The 16,582-nt window shown below is 38.0% G+C and overlaps 2 protein-coding genes across 2 annotated transcripts; both read right to left on the bottom strand.

Moving 5' to 3' along the window:
* Positions 1–612: 612 nt before the first annotated feature.
* Positions 613–6,360, bottom strand: LOC115066152 (uncharacterized). The gene is made up of 6 exons (XM_049452419.1): positions 6,147–6,360; positions 5,775–6,077; positions 4,561–5,486; positions 4,294–4,506; positions 1,895–2,284; positions 613–1,774 (listed from the first exon to the last, which is right to left on the bottom strand). Exons 1-6 carry the CDS (start codon positions 6,233–6,235, stop codon positions 666–668), a joined length of 3,030 nt encoding a protein of 1,009 aa, XP_049308376.1. The 5' UTR covers positions 6,236–6,360; the 3' UTR covers positions 613–665.
* Positions 6,361–8,115: 1,755 nt separating this feature from the next.
* LOC105226203 (uncharacterized) lies at positions 8,116–16,088 on the bottom strand. The gene is made up of 4 exons (XM_011205022.4): positions 15,397–16,088; positions 13,405–13,534; positions 11,725–13,334; positions 8,116–8,676 (listed from the first exon to the last, which is right to left on the bottom strand). Exons 1-4 carry the CDS (start codon positions 15,555–15,557, stop codon positions 8,268–8,270), a joined length of 2,310 nt encoding a protein of 769 aa, XP_011203324.4. The 5' UTR covers positions 15,558–16,088; the 3' UTR covers positions 8,116–8,267.
* Between the last annotated feature and the right edge of the window lie 494 nt (positions 16,089–16,582).

Here is a 16,582-nt window from a genome sequence, read left to right as displayed (position 1 = left end):
TAAATTTACATTACTAATTAGTTGGTTGACTGAAAAGCTAGGTTGAAAGCACGCCTGAGCACAGGCGGTCACATCCGCCGTTCAACAGTTCGCTGTATTCGATAAAAACCAACTTCTGTTAGATTGAAAGATCCGGCTGAATAATGTATATTAGCAATGTCAATGATCTATCTCTTTATCATCTTTCACACCACTTACTCTTTCCAAATCAGCCACTTCAACCCAATCACAAGAATTGTCTGCTGTGTCTCTTTTACCCTTTCCCTTTTCCCTTTCTAACACTACATGGTATGACACATTGTGATTGGTATCAGTGGAGATATAAGACTGCAACGGCATCTATTGACAAAATACGAAATGACTTTTTCGACTACCCAATATTCCCTTACTACTGAAGAAAATTTTGGTAAATGTAATGACAATTAAGTTGAAATTGAGACTAAATTAATTGTTCATTTCGCACTATAAAATGCTTCAAAGCAAAGTCGCACACCAAATAGTAGAGACCATGGAATAAATGGTTAAATGAAGAGAGTCATGCTACACAGCTACATACTTCTTGACTACACAATTATATTATATTATGTATTATTTTTATTATTATATAATCTCAATTAACAACCAAAGACTGAAATATTTCTAAAATTTAAGCTTGACACAATCATTTAATAAATTTCCTGATAATAATCCAAGCTTTCATATTCGTTTTCCTCGACATCTACTGGCTCTGGCGGTAACTTCGCCGGTGCACCCCTACGTATACTCTGCTGCTGTGGCGTGAGCTGTGAGGGATGACGAATTGGTATATAACCACTGGTGTAGCTATTCGTTGCAGCGCCACCAACATTTGGTGGCAATGCAGGGGCACGATGTATGGGAGGCTGATTCATGGAAATATGTGCCACTTTTCTTGTTTTCTCGATGTCTCTGACATACTGCATATAATCGTATGAATTAATATTCTGATCCGGTGTAGGAGGGGCTCGATGTACAGGAGGCTGATTCGTGGAAATATGTGGCACTCTTCGTTGTTTCTTCAACTCAATATCTTTGACGTACTGCATATAATCGTATGAATTAATATTTAAATAATTCTCTGGTGTCAATGAATCACTGACCGATGAATGCATTTTGGAGAGTTCACTGAGCGCGTATGTTTTCGAATCTACAGATGTGCGATTCGGTTTCGGTAGTAGTAGAACTTCGTGCGTTGTCGAAGCAATACGATGCAAACGTTTATTGCCATACAATAAAGTTGGCCGCCAACGGAGTAGAAAATATATTGCTGTCCCCCCTATAACTACGCAAATAACAGTTACGAGTATGGCAATCGTGCAAAACAGCGCTACATCGTTATAATCCAACCAAGCTTCAAGTTGTGGCAAGTGCGCTGATCGGCAATTAAATGGTGAGGTACTCGTTTCATTCTTCGGTATGAGGCAGAAGGTATAACTGCCATTCGGCGCTAAATTATCTATAACGATTTCGCTATTATTCTCGATCTCGACTTCTTTACTTATACTGTTGTCCGTCACCTGAAAGTAGATTATGTGTAAACCAGTCGCACCACCACCGATTTGCAATTGCACACTTCGCGATGATATCGGGGCCACATTGAAAGTGACGTCATAGTCACATAGCTTAAAGGCTACGATATCGCTGCAAGGTAAATACTTTGAAGCTTTATTTCCAAAGCAAGAATTCGTTGGTGGTATAATCGCCGTTGGTGGTATGATCGTCGTTGGAACGAAGGTGCTCCAGGTCATGGTCGTACCTTTGCAATTGAAATAGGTAAAAACGTGTGAAAACCGTATGATTAGAAGAGAGTTTTTATACAGTGAATTAATTGAAATACATAAATTTTGAAATAAGAATTAATACGTCTACTACTTACTGGTAACAGTTTCCGTTGTATTTTCAGGGTTAGCAGTTCCATTTGGTGTTCCTTCCGTAGTATCTTCAGTTGCGATTGGTATTGTTATTGTTCCTGTAATAAAAGTTAAGGTCGTATTGTCGTTTGTTGTGTCGGTTCCTTCCGTAGTATCATCAGTTGCTATTGGTATTGTTATTGTTCCCGTAATAAAAGTTAAGGTCGTATTGTCGTTTGTTGTTGTCGATATGGGTTCAGATGTTTCTTTGGTTGAGTTGTCTTCAATCGTGGACGTCATAAGTGATGAAGGTGGCGTGACAGTCTCACTAGTTGTTCCTGCTGATGTATTGATAGTAGTATATTTGGGTGTTGTTGGAGATATCGTTGTAACTATTGTTGACACTAAAGTTGTATCTGAAATATTGCTAACCTTTAAGGAAATATATACCCTTCTCTATCAAACTATAATACTTTTTTCTGAAATTGTTATTTAAGCCACGCCCTGAGTGTTTTCATCTTGTTTTAATAAAGACTATAAACGTAGCAGTACTATTTTTAAACACAATTTCAGCCATATTTGCGAGTTTTCTGAAAAAAATATTTTGAAAATGCCGCTTGTCCTTTGTGAACACAATTTTAGCAAAGCCTTAGCTACCATTAGGACCGCTCTTGAACAAAAGGAATTCGCGGTTTTCAGACTTGTTGGGTTGGGATTACATACCAGCTAGATCCAGAAGTTGTTTCAATTACTCGTATGTGCGCAACACTATTTCTTGAGATATGGTAATGAAGCGAAAGGAGTCGTTATTACTGCGATATCAAATAATGTACTAAGAAGGATCGTTGTGGTAAAACTTGTAGTTTTTATATTGTACCCTGTTGTAGACGTCGAAAGCCAAGTTGTACAGAGTTTCCTAGAAAGTAATAGGACTGCGTCGATTAAAAAAACTTTATTGAACCTATGGTTAAAATTCTTTAAAAACATTCAAAATAGGCCATTTCTGTGTTAATGCGGCGCTGCCATCGCGATTTCCAGGCATTGAACGCGTCCCGGAAGTTATTCTGTGGAATAGCCTTGAGAGCCGAGGTGCATGCTGCTTGGATCCCCTTTCATCGGCCTTTTCAGGCGAGGAAACAAAACAAAGTCCAGGGGGCCACATCTGGGCTGTAGGGTGGCTGCAGAAGCGTTGCGATGCCGGCCTTGGTTAGGTAGCTGTTCACAAGAAAGGCGCTGTGAGCCGAGGCATTATCGTGATGCAACTTCTAATCGGCTGCGATGTCTTGTCGGACCCGATTGGTCCTTGGTTTGAGTCTCTTGAGGACTTCCACGTAAAACTTGGCGTTAATGGTTTGTCCAGGAGGAGCAAATTCATTGCGGACGATGCTGTTGATGTGAACAAAGGCAATGAGCATCGTTTTCACTTTGGATTTGGTCCTTCTTCCGGTCTTCATTAGCGACCTCTTCCCGGCCCTCAAAAAAGATATGGTGTCACCGAAACACACCACTTCTTGCGAAAGCAACATCTGGGTAAGTCTGCTTTATCAAACGTCTATGTCGCAGATTTACCGAGTTTCAAGAGAATTTAATCGCGTACCTTTGTTCTAACGAACGCTGCATTTTTGGCGGTGCTTGCACCCCTCACAGAAACACGTCGCGTGAAAATGTTTGTTCTGACTATACAGGTGCTCGCAGACAACTGCCCAGCCGGCCGTTCGATAGCCAGGAACGCCCTCTACAGAATCCATTCGGTGCGCACACTCATCAAAGTACAGTCGCGGTGGAAAAAAATCAGTCCTATTACTTTTCGGACAAACCCTGTATTTTAGAAATATTTCTAATGTGAGTTTGGGTTTGAGCGAGAACGAATCATTTTCGTCGAAGAAATTATGGAGGGAACTATTCTCCAGGGATCATGTCCGACGACCCAATGGGGTAAGCAGAGGAAGAGGAAGACCTGCACTCCGTTGGAAAGAGCAGGTGGAGGAGAACCTGGCTTCGCTTGGAGTCTTCAATTGGCACCACCTTGTGAAAAGAAGAAACGAAGAATATGAGGCTAGTAGAAGTATTGCCCCGATTTCATCCCTTTTAGGCAAGAGGATATACTAATATTAGAAAGAGATTTTCATTTCTATTTCTTACATATTGACCTTTTATATTAGTCAACTCATCTGCTCATTTTAATTTATAGATTTTAGGTGATACAAATAGCCATTAAGTGAACAAAGCTATTATACTCTGTAATGTTGCAATAATATAAAATTTATACTTCGAAGTTTTCCGAAAATACAACGGATCTTTGCATGATAACAGATACAGACAAGAATCAAACTAGTGATACTCTAGCGAAACTATCCAAATCTCTAATCCATTTCCTCTCTTAAATAATGATAGTGATTTTGTCAGAAATCTCTAAGGTACTTACCAGAGCTGCTTACATCTGTTCCTTCCGTTATAGCTGACGTCATTAAGGTTGAGTTGTCGATTGCAATTGTAGAAGATGTTGGTATAGAGTTTGCACTAGTCTCTTTCGTTGCTAATGTGGTTTCATCCGTAATAGTTGTGATTGTTGGTGTTGTGGTTGTAGTGGCTGCTGTGGTTGTTATCGTTGTTAAAATTGTTGTAGGTATGGTCGTGACTGAAACGGTAGTTTGTTATTTATGCATTATCATCTCATATATGAATTGCTCACTGTAGCAGCTTATTTGCGACGAACTAACCGGTGTGCCTGCTAAATCTGTTGGTGTTGCACATACCGTATCGGTCGCGGAATTATTTTTTACTTGCTTCATGTACTCTATGGTTTCCATATTGTCACAATCGCATCTCCACATATTCCACCCCAATTCCATGTTAATTCCTTTAGGAATAGCAGCGGCTAGGAGTTCACCGTCCAGCGTCTGTAAACGATTATATCGCAAATCGAGCGATTTTAGTGTCGACATAATACCAGTGAAAACGTTTTCGGCGATAGTGCTCAAACTACAATTGGCCAGCCGAAGTTCCTGCACTGCTGATAGTTTTGAGAATGTATCACCGTTAAGTGTGTCGTTAAAATTCGTGCCGCTCAAGTCGACATACAATAATTTACTGTAGACGGTGGCGCTGTTATCACCCAACCACTCAGTGGAATCATAGATGGCGTTGGAACAGCATGATTCCTCTGTTTGTTGCAACACTAAATTGCTGAGATTCGTAGCCATTGGTTGCAAGAAATTACTAGCGTTCAAAGGCAGAGTTTCCTGACTGAGCACATTGAACAGTTGGAAATTTTTCACAGTTTCCAAACCAAGAAACGTTTGCGCGTTCAAGGCTTTCAATTGCGTACCAAGAAATGTTAAATTCGTCAACATATTCAGCGTTTGGTAGTTAAAAGCATTGTCGACGATCGTATCGAGTGTGCAATTTCGTATTGTTAAAGTGGACATCTTGAACTTTCCTGAGAATGTGGATCTGCTAATAGTACTTTGGTTGAATGTGCAATTCTCTATGATGACATCAAACGGTTTATTTTCGCACCACTTCAAAATGTAATCGAATTCATATTGGAGATCCAATATGGGTCCACCCTCACAAATTACTGTCTTACACGTGTTGTTGTCTGTGCAGCGAAAACCCCTAAAGTAAAAAAAAAGACGAAAGGTATAAATTTTTGTAACTAAGTTGTCTAAAACTAACTTGTGATTTTTTGACGTTGACCTACAAAAAATGATCTTCTTTAGAAGAAATATTCTTTTACACTGTGTGTTTTCAGAGTTTTTACTTTGCTGTCACTCTTTCATCCGACTCAGTTATTTATCTAAATGATGTTCTCAAAATTTCTAGCAATGCCTCCTTAATTAATCAAGTTTAGTAAATTTTCTCTTTTTAATAACTAAACAATGTAATTCTTTTTATTTTGCTTACGGGGCTGCCTGTACTGCCTGAGACTCTTTCAAGTACTGCACTGCTACTTCCACTGCACCACCCCTTTTCTCCTCTTCATCGTAACTTTTTATAGTAACAAGTCCAGCTTCCTCCGTCGTTATGCCTTGGTCGATGTTAGCTACGGTTACTACTTCCTTCGTTGGCGTTTGTGTTACTTTTGTATGGCTTCCACTGGAAGGTGTCACAGTGTGCTCATATGACACGCCCGAGAAATTCACATTGCTCAGCACCAAAAGCAATGAGAAAGCGATGATTAGTGGTACAATCAAAAATTTCATCCAGCTGAGAAGTGAACAAGGATACCAATAAGCATGAAATTTTATACAAAATTAAAATCAGTATGAATCTCACCGTATTCGTTTGGACTCATAGCAAAGGTCATGTACTTTCGGCTTTTTGTCTATTTCATGATTAATACGAAAGGATTTCGATTTAAACATTTTTTCATAATCAAATCAATGTTATATTTACATATACACACGCAAGCTCATTTATATCTATATATGTAAGTATAAAGACCGTGACGCCTCGATTGCCGTGATTTTCTGTCCACTCTTTCGCACTCAACAACTCTCAACAAACTGATTTTCCATATACGATTTTCAAACGCATTTAGCATATCTCTCTATCGACGATTTTTCATGCTTAATTTATTTAGTAAACAATTAAATACGATTTGCTTATCGGTGCACTAATAAATATATGATTATTTGATTTGATAAAGCAGCCAATTGCCTGCCGGTGGATGTGATCGTGTAACGCATGCGGGAGTTCTATCAATGGGTGGTGACTTCTTTACATGGAAATGACTAAGCACAATATTTGTGTATTGACGGTAATGGAAGTGATTTCCGTTAACCCTATCCAAAATGATTAATTTTAACATTTTTCAACTGAAGTGATACAAATATACTTTTTGGAATTTGGATGCAAATATTTTTGTAGGTCTGAGTACCGCACACCAAAGGATCCATACACTTTGTTACATCTCAGAGGCAATAACTACAGTATAGCAATATTTCATCTTATTTTCCTAGACTGCTATTAACGTTTTATTATGTAAATGGGTTAATACGCCTAACGGCATGCTCTAACTTATGCTTTTATAGGGCGTAACCAATAAATCATAATCTTACGGAAAGTTTTTTGATGATAAAAGGAGGATTTAAGATATGTGACACCATTTCAAATAAAATAGAAATAAAAAGAATAATAAATACGGTCAAAGCATTATTGCTTCCGAAATCGAACTTAAGGGTGATCCGTTTCAAGGTTCGTTACATTTTTTAAAGAAAAAATAGAGAAGCTTCAAATTTATTGGGAAATGTTTATCATCATTCGCAAAAACCTGCGTCAGCATTTATTTTTTAAAGATTATTTTTTATCAGGTTGTCCATTCATTGAGTTCAATTTTCGTTGACTCGTTTAAGCATTTCTATTGGTAACTGGCGTATGACACTAGTGATGTGTCGCTACTAGGCTAGAATTAAAGCGGGATTGTCCGTATAGACTTTAGGCTTTACCTATCCGCACAGGAAAAAGTCTAACGGTGTGATATCACACGATCTTGGTAACCAATCGACCGACCAAAAACGTGAAATTATTGAAATATGGACCAATGATTCCACCGATCAAGAATCCACAGTAAAACGGTGTTTTGTTTTTTGATGAAATGGCAGTTCTTGAATCTCTTCAGGTTGCTCTTTGCCACAAATGCGGCAATTTTGCCTGTTCATATACCGTTGGACCTCATCGCTGAACAAAATTTGGCACGAAACTAATCTAGTAAATTATTCGCTTTGAGCGTCCAGTTTACTATAAATGGACAGCCTGGGTAAAATTTGATCAGTTTGTATATTAGAAATACTATATGCTCGCATATTTCAGCCACAAGTTGCTTATATCAAACCTTTATCAAAAGGATCACACAATAATCTCTAGACCACCCTGTATTCATTTATCAATATTCGACGCTAACAAAAGTAGTAAGTTCTAGTTGGTAAATTATACAAATAAATATGACAAAAGGCATGTGTTGGCGTAAAAGGTAATAAATATAGTGATTTGATAATGTTTACATTAATGTAACAGCAACAAAATATTTTTGCTGGGTAAATTGTGGTTGTAAACTTTTATCATTTTATATATCGATTTTTTAATCGATTAATCGATAATTTTTTCACTAAATATCGAAAAAGTTGAGTATAAACGAAGCTGACTTCGGCTATATGAATAAAGATTTATTCTAGAGATTTTGCAAACTGACAGAGCTACAATTCCAAGCACGTTTTCATGAATGAAAAAACATTTCTTTTCTCAGTCCTCCCTCCTTTATTACATCGTTAACACAACATACATAGATTTACATATTCTACACGTATATAGTTTTAATTTACTGATATTGTTCGAGTTCTCATATTTGTGAACATCACCACGCTACTTAACTCGCCACGCTCCCTACATTTTATTATCTCAGCTCCCTGCATTCTCATTCGCTTCCGTCACAGTTATATAGGCCATACTTTCTGGCATTGATGCAGGAGGCTCAAGTGCTAGAGTAGTTGTACTAGACGCCCGTGCTGTTGGTAATGCCGGCAGTGGATCATTTGAGGCACGTTTGTTGCGTGGCAAAACTTCTGCATAACTGACTGAAGTGCATTCATATTTGGGCGCCAACGTTGACATGTAACTGTCAATAGATTCCAATTCTAATGACTTCTTCTCATAATCGGAAGCGACATCTTGTAGACGAAGATAAGCCGGTATTACTTCATATAAGTTGGCATTCATATAACTTTGATTACTCTCAACACTAACAACGGAATCGCGACGTATTATGTGATTGTTGGAGGTAGGACTACTATTGGAAGTGTCGTAGGTGCTGAAATATGATTCGGAAGTGTTAATATGTAAAAAGTATTAGAAAATATAAAATCAAGTGATATAGTAAAAATTCAATAAAAACAAGTAAGGAAGGGCTAAGTTCGGGTGTCACCGAACATTTTATACTCTCGCATGATAAAGTGATAATCGAGATTTCATTATCCGTGAGATTTACCGAGATTTTCGGTGAAAAATTAGGTTAGGTTAGGTCAGGCACTGAGTTATAGTCCGATCACGACAATTTTTCCACAAGGGATACCTCAGCTCAAATACCGTATTTGTGTAAAGTTTTATTCCGCTATCATCATTGGTTCCTAATGTATATAGTATAGAGAGAAGGCATCAGATGGAATTCAAAATAGCGTTATATTGGAAGAAGGTGTGGTTGTAAACCGATTTCACCCATATTTCGTACATGTCATCAGGGTTAAGAAAATATTATATACCGATTTTCATTGAAATCGGTCGAGTAGTTCCTGAGGAATGATTTTTGGTCCATAAGTGGGCGACATCACGCCCATTTTCAATTTTTAAAAAAAGCCTGGGTGCAGCTTCCTTCTGCCATTTCTTCCGTAAAATTTAGTGTTTCTGACGTTTTTTGTTAGTCGGTTAACGCACTTTTAGTAATTTTCAACATAACCTTTGTATGGGAGGTGGGCGTGGTTATCATCCGATTTCTTCCATTCATTTTTGAACTGAATATGGAAATGCTTGAAGGAAACGACTCTATAGAGTTTGGTTGACATAGTTATAGTAGTTTCCGAGATATGTACAAAGAACTTAGTAGGGGGCGGGGCCACGCCCACTTTTCCAAAAAAAATTACGTCCAAATATGCCCCTCCCTAATGTGATCCTTTGTGCCAAATTTCACTTTAATATCTTTATTTATGGCTTAGTTATGACACTTTGTAGATTTTCGGTTTCCGCCATTTTGTGGGCGTGGCAGTGGGCCGATTTTGCCCATCTTCGAACTTAACCTTCTTATGGAGCCAAGAAATACGTGTACAAAGTTTTATCATGATAACTCAACGCAGAATAACTCTTGCCAACAGAGGCTGCTTCGAACGGAGTGGGCAATTTACGAACAAAGGCTTTAGTCTCTTGACTCTACAAGTCACTCATCATCCTCGTCCTACTAAGTGGTACAGAGGCATGGACGATGACAATATCTGATGAGTCCGTGCTACGAGTTTCGAGAAGGCCCTAGCTGCACGTGGATTCTCCAATTGGCTCCAAGCAGCGAGAACGAGGAACGATAACGCGCTGTTCAAAATGCGACTAAAAGTAAGTGGTGCCTTCGCTAAATAAATATTAGCTTATGGTAATCTTCAAACGACCGTAATTGTATTTTTCTCAACTCTATTTTAAAGTTTTCCTTCATTAAAAGCAAGAGACACGTTCCGTGAAATTAATGGTGTTTTGGGATGTGGTATTTAGGAATGGTTTCGACGATTCAGAGGGGCGAAAACGACACCATGGATAAGCCAGCCGGCGGAGGACCTATGACGACGAGTACCGATCAAATCATGGAAAACATCGAGTTAGACCGGCATGTGGTATCTCGTGACATCGCCCAGAAGTTGGAAGTCAGTCACCAAACCATTTAATAACCATCTGCAGAAGGCTGGATACACAAAAAAGGTTGATGTTTGGGTGCCGTGTGATTTGACGCAAAAAAAACGTTTTGGACCGAATCGACGCCTGCGATATGCTTCTAAAAGGGAACGATTCGACGCATTTTTGAAGCATGGTAACTGGCGACGAAAAATCGATCATATACGACAATATCAAGCGAAAACGGTCGGGGTCAAAGACCGGTGAATCATCCCAAGCAGTGGCTAAGCCGGTATTGACGGCTAGAAAGGTTTTGGCAGTCCGAGTAAGAAGGAGGGCTTCTACAATGTGGGTATTATGAAGTTGCCGTCTAGATGGAAACAGATTATCGAACAAAACGGCGCATATTTGAACTAAATCCGATCACTGTAACACTTTTTATAAAACATTGGATAAAGAGCAAAAAAGCGGAAGAGAGATACCTAATATAACGGGTGATTTTTTTGAGGTTAGGATTTTCATGCATTAGTATTTGACAGATCACGTGGGATTTCAGACATGGTGTCAAAGAGAAAGATGCTCAGTATGCTTTGACATTTCATCATGAATAGACTTACTAACGAGCAACGCTTGCAAATCATTGAATTTTATTACCAAAATCAGTGTTCGGTTCGAAATGTGTTTCGCGCGCGTGTTTTGTTCAGCGATGAGGCTCATTTCTGGTTGAATGGCTACGTAAATAAGCAAAATTGCCGCATTTGGGGTGAAGAGCAACCAGAAGCCGTTCAAGAACTGCCCATGCATCCCGAAAAATGCACTGTTTGGTGTGGTTTGTACGCTGGTGGAATCATTGGACCGTATTTTTTCAAAGATGCTGTTGGACGCAACGTTACGGTGAATGGCGATCGCTATCGTTCGATGCTAACAAACTTTTTGTTGCCAAAAATGGAAGAACTGAACTTGGTTGACATGTGGTTTCAACAAGATGGCGCTACATGCCACACAGCTCGCGATTCTATGGCCATTTTGAGGGAAAACTTCGGACAACAATTCATCTCAAGAAATGGACCCGTAAGTTGGCCACCAAGATCATGCGATTTAACGCCTTTAGACTATTTTTTGTGGGGCTACGTCAAGTCTAAAGTCTACAGAAATAAGCCAGCAACTATTCCAGCTTTGGAAGACAACATTTCCGAAGAAATTCGGGCTATTCCGGCCGAAATGCTCGAAAAAGTTGCCCAAAATTGGACTTTCCGAATGGACCACCTAAGACGCAGCCGCGGTCAACATTTAAATGAAATTATCCTCAAAAAGTAAATGTCATGAACCAATCTAACGTTTCAAATAAAGAACCGATGAGATTTTGCAAATTTTATGCGTTTTTTTTTTTTAAAAAGTTATCAAGCTCTTAAAAAATCACCCTTTACTTATGTATATGCATAGCTTCATTGCGCAGAAGCAACGCGTTTTCTTATAAACTTTTAATACACACCTGTGAGAAGTGCGCTGCGCCAGCGTCTGTTCCTTGCGCTTCAAATTCTCCAATGAGCGCTGCTTTGGAAAGATGACTATATCCATTGAATTGGCGCTTGTGGTTTTCACACGTTTACTGCCCTTCAGCAGTGTTGGCTTATGTTTTAGCAGCATGTAAACGCTGGCAATGCCCAAGAAGCAAGTAAGTAACACACCAAGCACGGTCAGCGATATGCCCGTGAACCGCATGTCATGCGACAACCATGTATTATATACTACTTGCAGGTTCGAATTCATGTGCAGTGAATCACAGTTATATGGAGAAATCTTTAAATCATCGTTGGGCATCAAACAAAATGTGTAAGCAGTATTTGGCAACAGATTGGACACAATGGTTGTATAAGTGATGGGTCCCACACAACCCAGCCCATATTGATTGTAGTTAACTGTCATGCTATAGTAATCATCCACAACGCTACTAAACCAAATCAAACCATATGATTCTTTCGAATCGGTTATTTCTAAAAGCACTTCAACACGCAAGTTCGGCAGTTCTGTCAGACGAATCTGTGTTTCGGGCCACAAAACGGTGTGCCAAGTCACCATGGTCGCCTCACCAGGTACCAGGCAACGTACCAATATTGTGTCGTCATCGCCATCAACAACAGCACTAGTTGTGATTGAAGTCGGGTTAGTTGTAAGCGATGATGAATTCTCTCGTGTTGGGGTAATGTACACGTTGTCGTAATCTCCTATTGTAGTGATCGGTTTCAGTGTGGTTTGTTTTGTATACTGTGTTGTAGATGCCATTACTGCAGTCGAATTTGCAGTTATATTCGTTACGCTGTGACATACACGCTCATCCAATACCGATACGTTCTCTAACTCGATGGGCTCGTCACATGTCGGAGGATTGCTTTGAAACATCAGTAATAATTTCATTTCCGTGAGCAAGTCACACGTACAATTCCAGGGGTTATAATTCAAATCGATAGTTAAATCATCATAAATTGCATGTCTGCCGAAAATCAAATAATTTATTGTGGTCAGCTGATTATATGATAAATTGAGGTATAACAGTGTGTCAGTGATTTTGGAAAACACATAATCGGGTAAGTATTGTATATTCGAGTGTGATAAGTCCAAATATTCTACCACCCACAACTTTTCGAACGTCTCTTCGGTAAATGTATTGGTAAAGTTGTTGTAACTCAAATCCAGATATCTCAAGCTGTTGAGCAAACTACTCGATGCTGTCGTATTAGTTATGTGCTTGATGTTGCCTTGTAGTGTAAAGTTTTTTATTTGGTATTTAATATAACCCAGAAAATCGTCACAAACTAATTCTATTGGTTTATTCCGTTGTATGATGGAAAGTATTGTGAAAATGGTAGTAATATTCTTGAACATTTTCTTGTTTAATTCCTCCAATTCTAAGTTCTCCAACTGAATCTCCTTGAAGATGCCTTCTTTAAAAGCGCCCGCAGCAATGGCGGTGACATTGGATGAGCCAATGTAAAGCATACGCACCTTATTGAAATATTCACCGAGAAATCCAAATGAAATTCTCTGTTTCGGAAATTCAACATTATACAGACGCAGCTCTAGGATGGCTGAACAGTTGGAGCTCTGAAAAAGTTAATATTTATAAAGTTTATATTTTTTTATTTACGTATTAATTAATTTCATTTCTACCCACATTAACTGACAAGGCATTTTCGATACTTTTATTCAGTTGGTCTGCACGAGTATTCCCGCAATAAACTTTACACTGATACTCCATGCATTCAGGTACGCTTCCGTTGATGGTGACATTGACGTAGTTTTTTCTATAAATAAGAGATATGTAAAAGTTAGTAGTGGCATAATTTAATTTTTTTTTTGGTAAATGAAGCTTAAAATCTCACCTTTCCAACAAAATACGAAAAGACTTTTTTGACTTATAATTAAATAAATAATAATTTAATAAATAATTTATTTAACGAATAATTTGATTGCGCGGAAAAGTACAACAAAGTAATAACGAACATGAAATCTGAAGCAGAACACAATTTTTTATTTGATTAGAACAAATACCATAATTTGAGGGAAAAGCTTATCATTTACGGTAACAGATAAAGTTATCGTTAGACAAGTTACGTCGCATTATCATCTGTTGTTTCCAAAAACAAACAGTAATCATAATATGTATTTGCTCGATAATGATAATGTAAATCAGAAGAAAATATCTACACGCTATTTAGTTGAGGATGAAACGTGTAACGGCGTTTTCACGCACAGGCTTATGCCATAAGCTTCTAGTAAATTTAGGTTATCAATAGTTGCAGACAAGGGTATTTGGAATATTTGTAATGCCAGAGGCAAGAGGCAAGTACTTGAACTCTTACCAGGGTTGCTTTTATATTTTTGAATTAGAATTAATATTAATCATCGAAAATCGGTTTATTGTTTGTCAAAATGTTCTGGATTAAGAACTGCATACTTTTAGATGCGTTTGAACCAATTTTCGAAGCTCTTTTGCTACTTTGACAGAGCTCTCTCGAAAATATGCGTTCTTAACGAATAAAGTGCCTTTTCAAGTGTAGAAGAACGTTGACCTCCTAGTTTTTTACGAAAAAAAGAAGGCATTCGGTGCCAAGTCAGGACTATACCTTGGCTGACTCATCAAATTGATTTGCTGGGTGCGCAAACATGTAGTTTCTTAATTGATGTATGAGTAATCGCGTTGTCTTGGTTAAAAGTGATCCGTCTTCGACAGTTATTCACAAGTGTGTGATCCACGACCTCGATGGGATTCACCGTATCAACATTAAACACTTTCCATTGATGGAGTTTCATCGTCAAAACTTAAATTTACTTCATCTATGCACCCTTGATGAGTTAACCCACTTCGAAAATTATAAAAAAAAATCGCGTGAAAATATTTGCGATTCAGTTAAATTTTTTGTCGAGAAGAATATTTTAAGTTACTGTAAACATATAGCGCTCACGTGTCAAAACGTTCTGAGTATGCATGACATAAAAAATACCGTATTTTACGATTAAGTTGTGAGTTGCCAGTTCAAACATCAGGAATGCTAAATTCAGAAGTATAAAAGGCAACTTACGTATTTAATAGGCTCAGAAACATTTTGTTTTGAATCGTGAGAGTAGAGTATTTCATATGAAATTTAATGAGGCTTTACAAATATATTTGGGGAAAATGAATATTGAATTTTTTAGGTTATATTTTCATCGCTCAAACTCACAGTATGGTTATTTAAAAAATTGGACAAAAGACATAAAACCGTCCACTAACTAAAAAAAGGCGTGCCATAATCAGTAGACAGTAGCCATGCTTAATGCAAATTTATCAGCGGTTACTATACCCAGGCTACCATCCATTCATAATAGGAATGTAAATTAAAATTGAGGAGAAATTAGGTAAGAAAAAATATTTTGTGCTAAATTAATGTACTTGGTAGCTCTGACTAGCTTTTTAACCTCCAAAAATAGTTAATGAAATCAAATGAAGGCTGCCTCAGTTAGTAAATATCTGTTTTGGACAAGGTCCTAAAATATATAATCAGAGGAGAAGATAAATATTAACTCAATCTTTAATCACACTCTACATAAACCGTCTGAAAGTTACAAATTTTGAAATTCCATGCCGCACACTTGCAGCTTAATTAACATTAATTGGTATACTCACAAAAATTTCAATGCCGACTCTCCATGTTTAATCAAATATTGCCAGCTATTCGCCGCTTCCGTTATATTTTGCTGTCGGTTCACATCCACAGCCGCACAACTTTCACACAAGAGCACAAGTAGAGTTAATATTTTTAAGTAGCATACGAAAACTTTAGACATTTCAAACGGAGAGGAAACTTTCACACAGCCAAAACGTTTACAGGTGTCACAACTTTGCCAGAATATTGCAAAAATGTGTCAAAATAATCACTAATTATTAATTTTTGGTACTTTCTATTTATTCGTTTATGATAACGGTATTTCACAGTGTGATAGTATATGTGAGCGAATTTAATTACATTGGTTTGCCGCTGGTTGGCCATTGACACAACTACAAATAATCCTAAGGCGTAGGAAGTGATGGATTAAAGTGAATTCGGCGCACTCATCTATACACACACACAATTACGGTGGACTCACATATATGCAAGTATGCTTTTTTATGATACCAACTAACACACGCGTCTATTATTTGTATTTTGCACCATCGGATTTAGTTTATTTTCCGCGCGTTCCACTTAGCGGCGTGCAACTCAGCCTGACAAGCGCCAAAGTACTACTGAGCGTATGAGTGACATGTAAGCGGCGTATAAGGACCTGAAATCCCATGCTACAGACTGGCCTATCATTGCACAGTGCAGCAATTTCGATGGCTAAGAAGTAATATTTTTATATACTTTATGCTAATTCTTAATGTTATGTGAAATATAGCTGCAGGCGCACCTGCTCGGCTGATTGAGCGTTCAAATGCTTCCGAAAGTCTGGATCGCTATGGAAAAACTTTAATTTTTTCTAAAAATCTCGATGCAAACGTGGCTAAGGTGTATGATACAAGCTTGTACATCGAATTCAAGCTCTTACATCACTATTATGTCTAGCAATTAGCGTGAGTAAATAGCAGCCGTATTTTAAGCCCGCATAGTTTTAGGCATGCTCAAATACTTGATAGTACCATTTTTAATATTACGCCTAATTGAAGGCAATATTTTTTAATACATGACAATTGCAGTATCGATACAAGAATTATCAAATTCGGTTTGTGTCTTCGCTGAAAAAATTTTCATTTTTTATCAGTGCCCCTAAATGTAGGCAAAATTTCAGTTTTCAGTTCCCTTATTATACTCTGAACAGAGTATACTTATATG

Source organism: Bactrocera dorsalis, chromosome 3 (assembly GCF_023373825.1).
Source record: "Bactrocera dorsalis isolate Fly_Bdor chromosome 3, ASM2337382v1, whole genome shotgun sequence".
NCBI classification, from domain to species: domain Eukaryota; kingdom Metazoa; phylum Arthropoda; class Insecta; order Diptera; family Tephritidae; genus Bactrocera; species Bactrocera dorsalis.
Note: the sequence above shows the minus strand (reverse complement) of the source record. Positions and strands in the feature narration are given on the sequence as shown.

Bases quoted from the DNA above. Each gene is read 5' to 3' on its own strand.
- LOC115066152 (XM_049452419.1), bottom strand. From the start codon at position 6,235: ATGTTTAAATCGAAATCCTTTCGTATTAATCATGAAATAGACAAAAAG. The intron at 5,487-5,774 runs GTAAGCAAAATA...TTTTTACTTTAG, and splicing joins CAGGCAGTACAGGCAGCCCC to GGGTTTTCGCTGCACAGACA. The intron at 2,285-4,293 runs GTAAGTACCTTA...GCAATATTTCAG, and splicing joins AACAGATGTAAGCAGCTCTG to ATACAACTTTAGTGTCAACA.
- LOC105226203 (XM_011205022.4), bottom strand. From the start codon at position 15,557: ATGTCTAAAGTTTTCGTATGCTACTTAAAAATATTAACTCTACTTGTG. The intron at 13,535-15,396 runs GTGAGTATACCA...TCTTATTTATAG, and splicing joins GAGTCGGCATTGAAATTTTT to AAAAAACTACGTCAATGTCA. The intron at 8,677-11,724 runs GTGTGTATTAAA...ATCATATTTCAG, and splicing joins GCGCAGCGCACTTCTCACAG to CACCTACGACACTTCCAATA.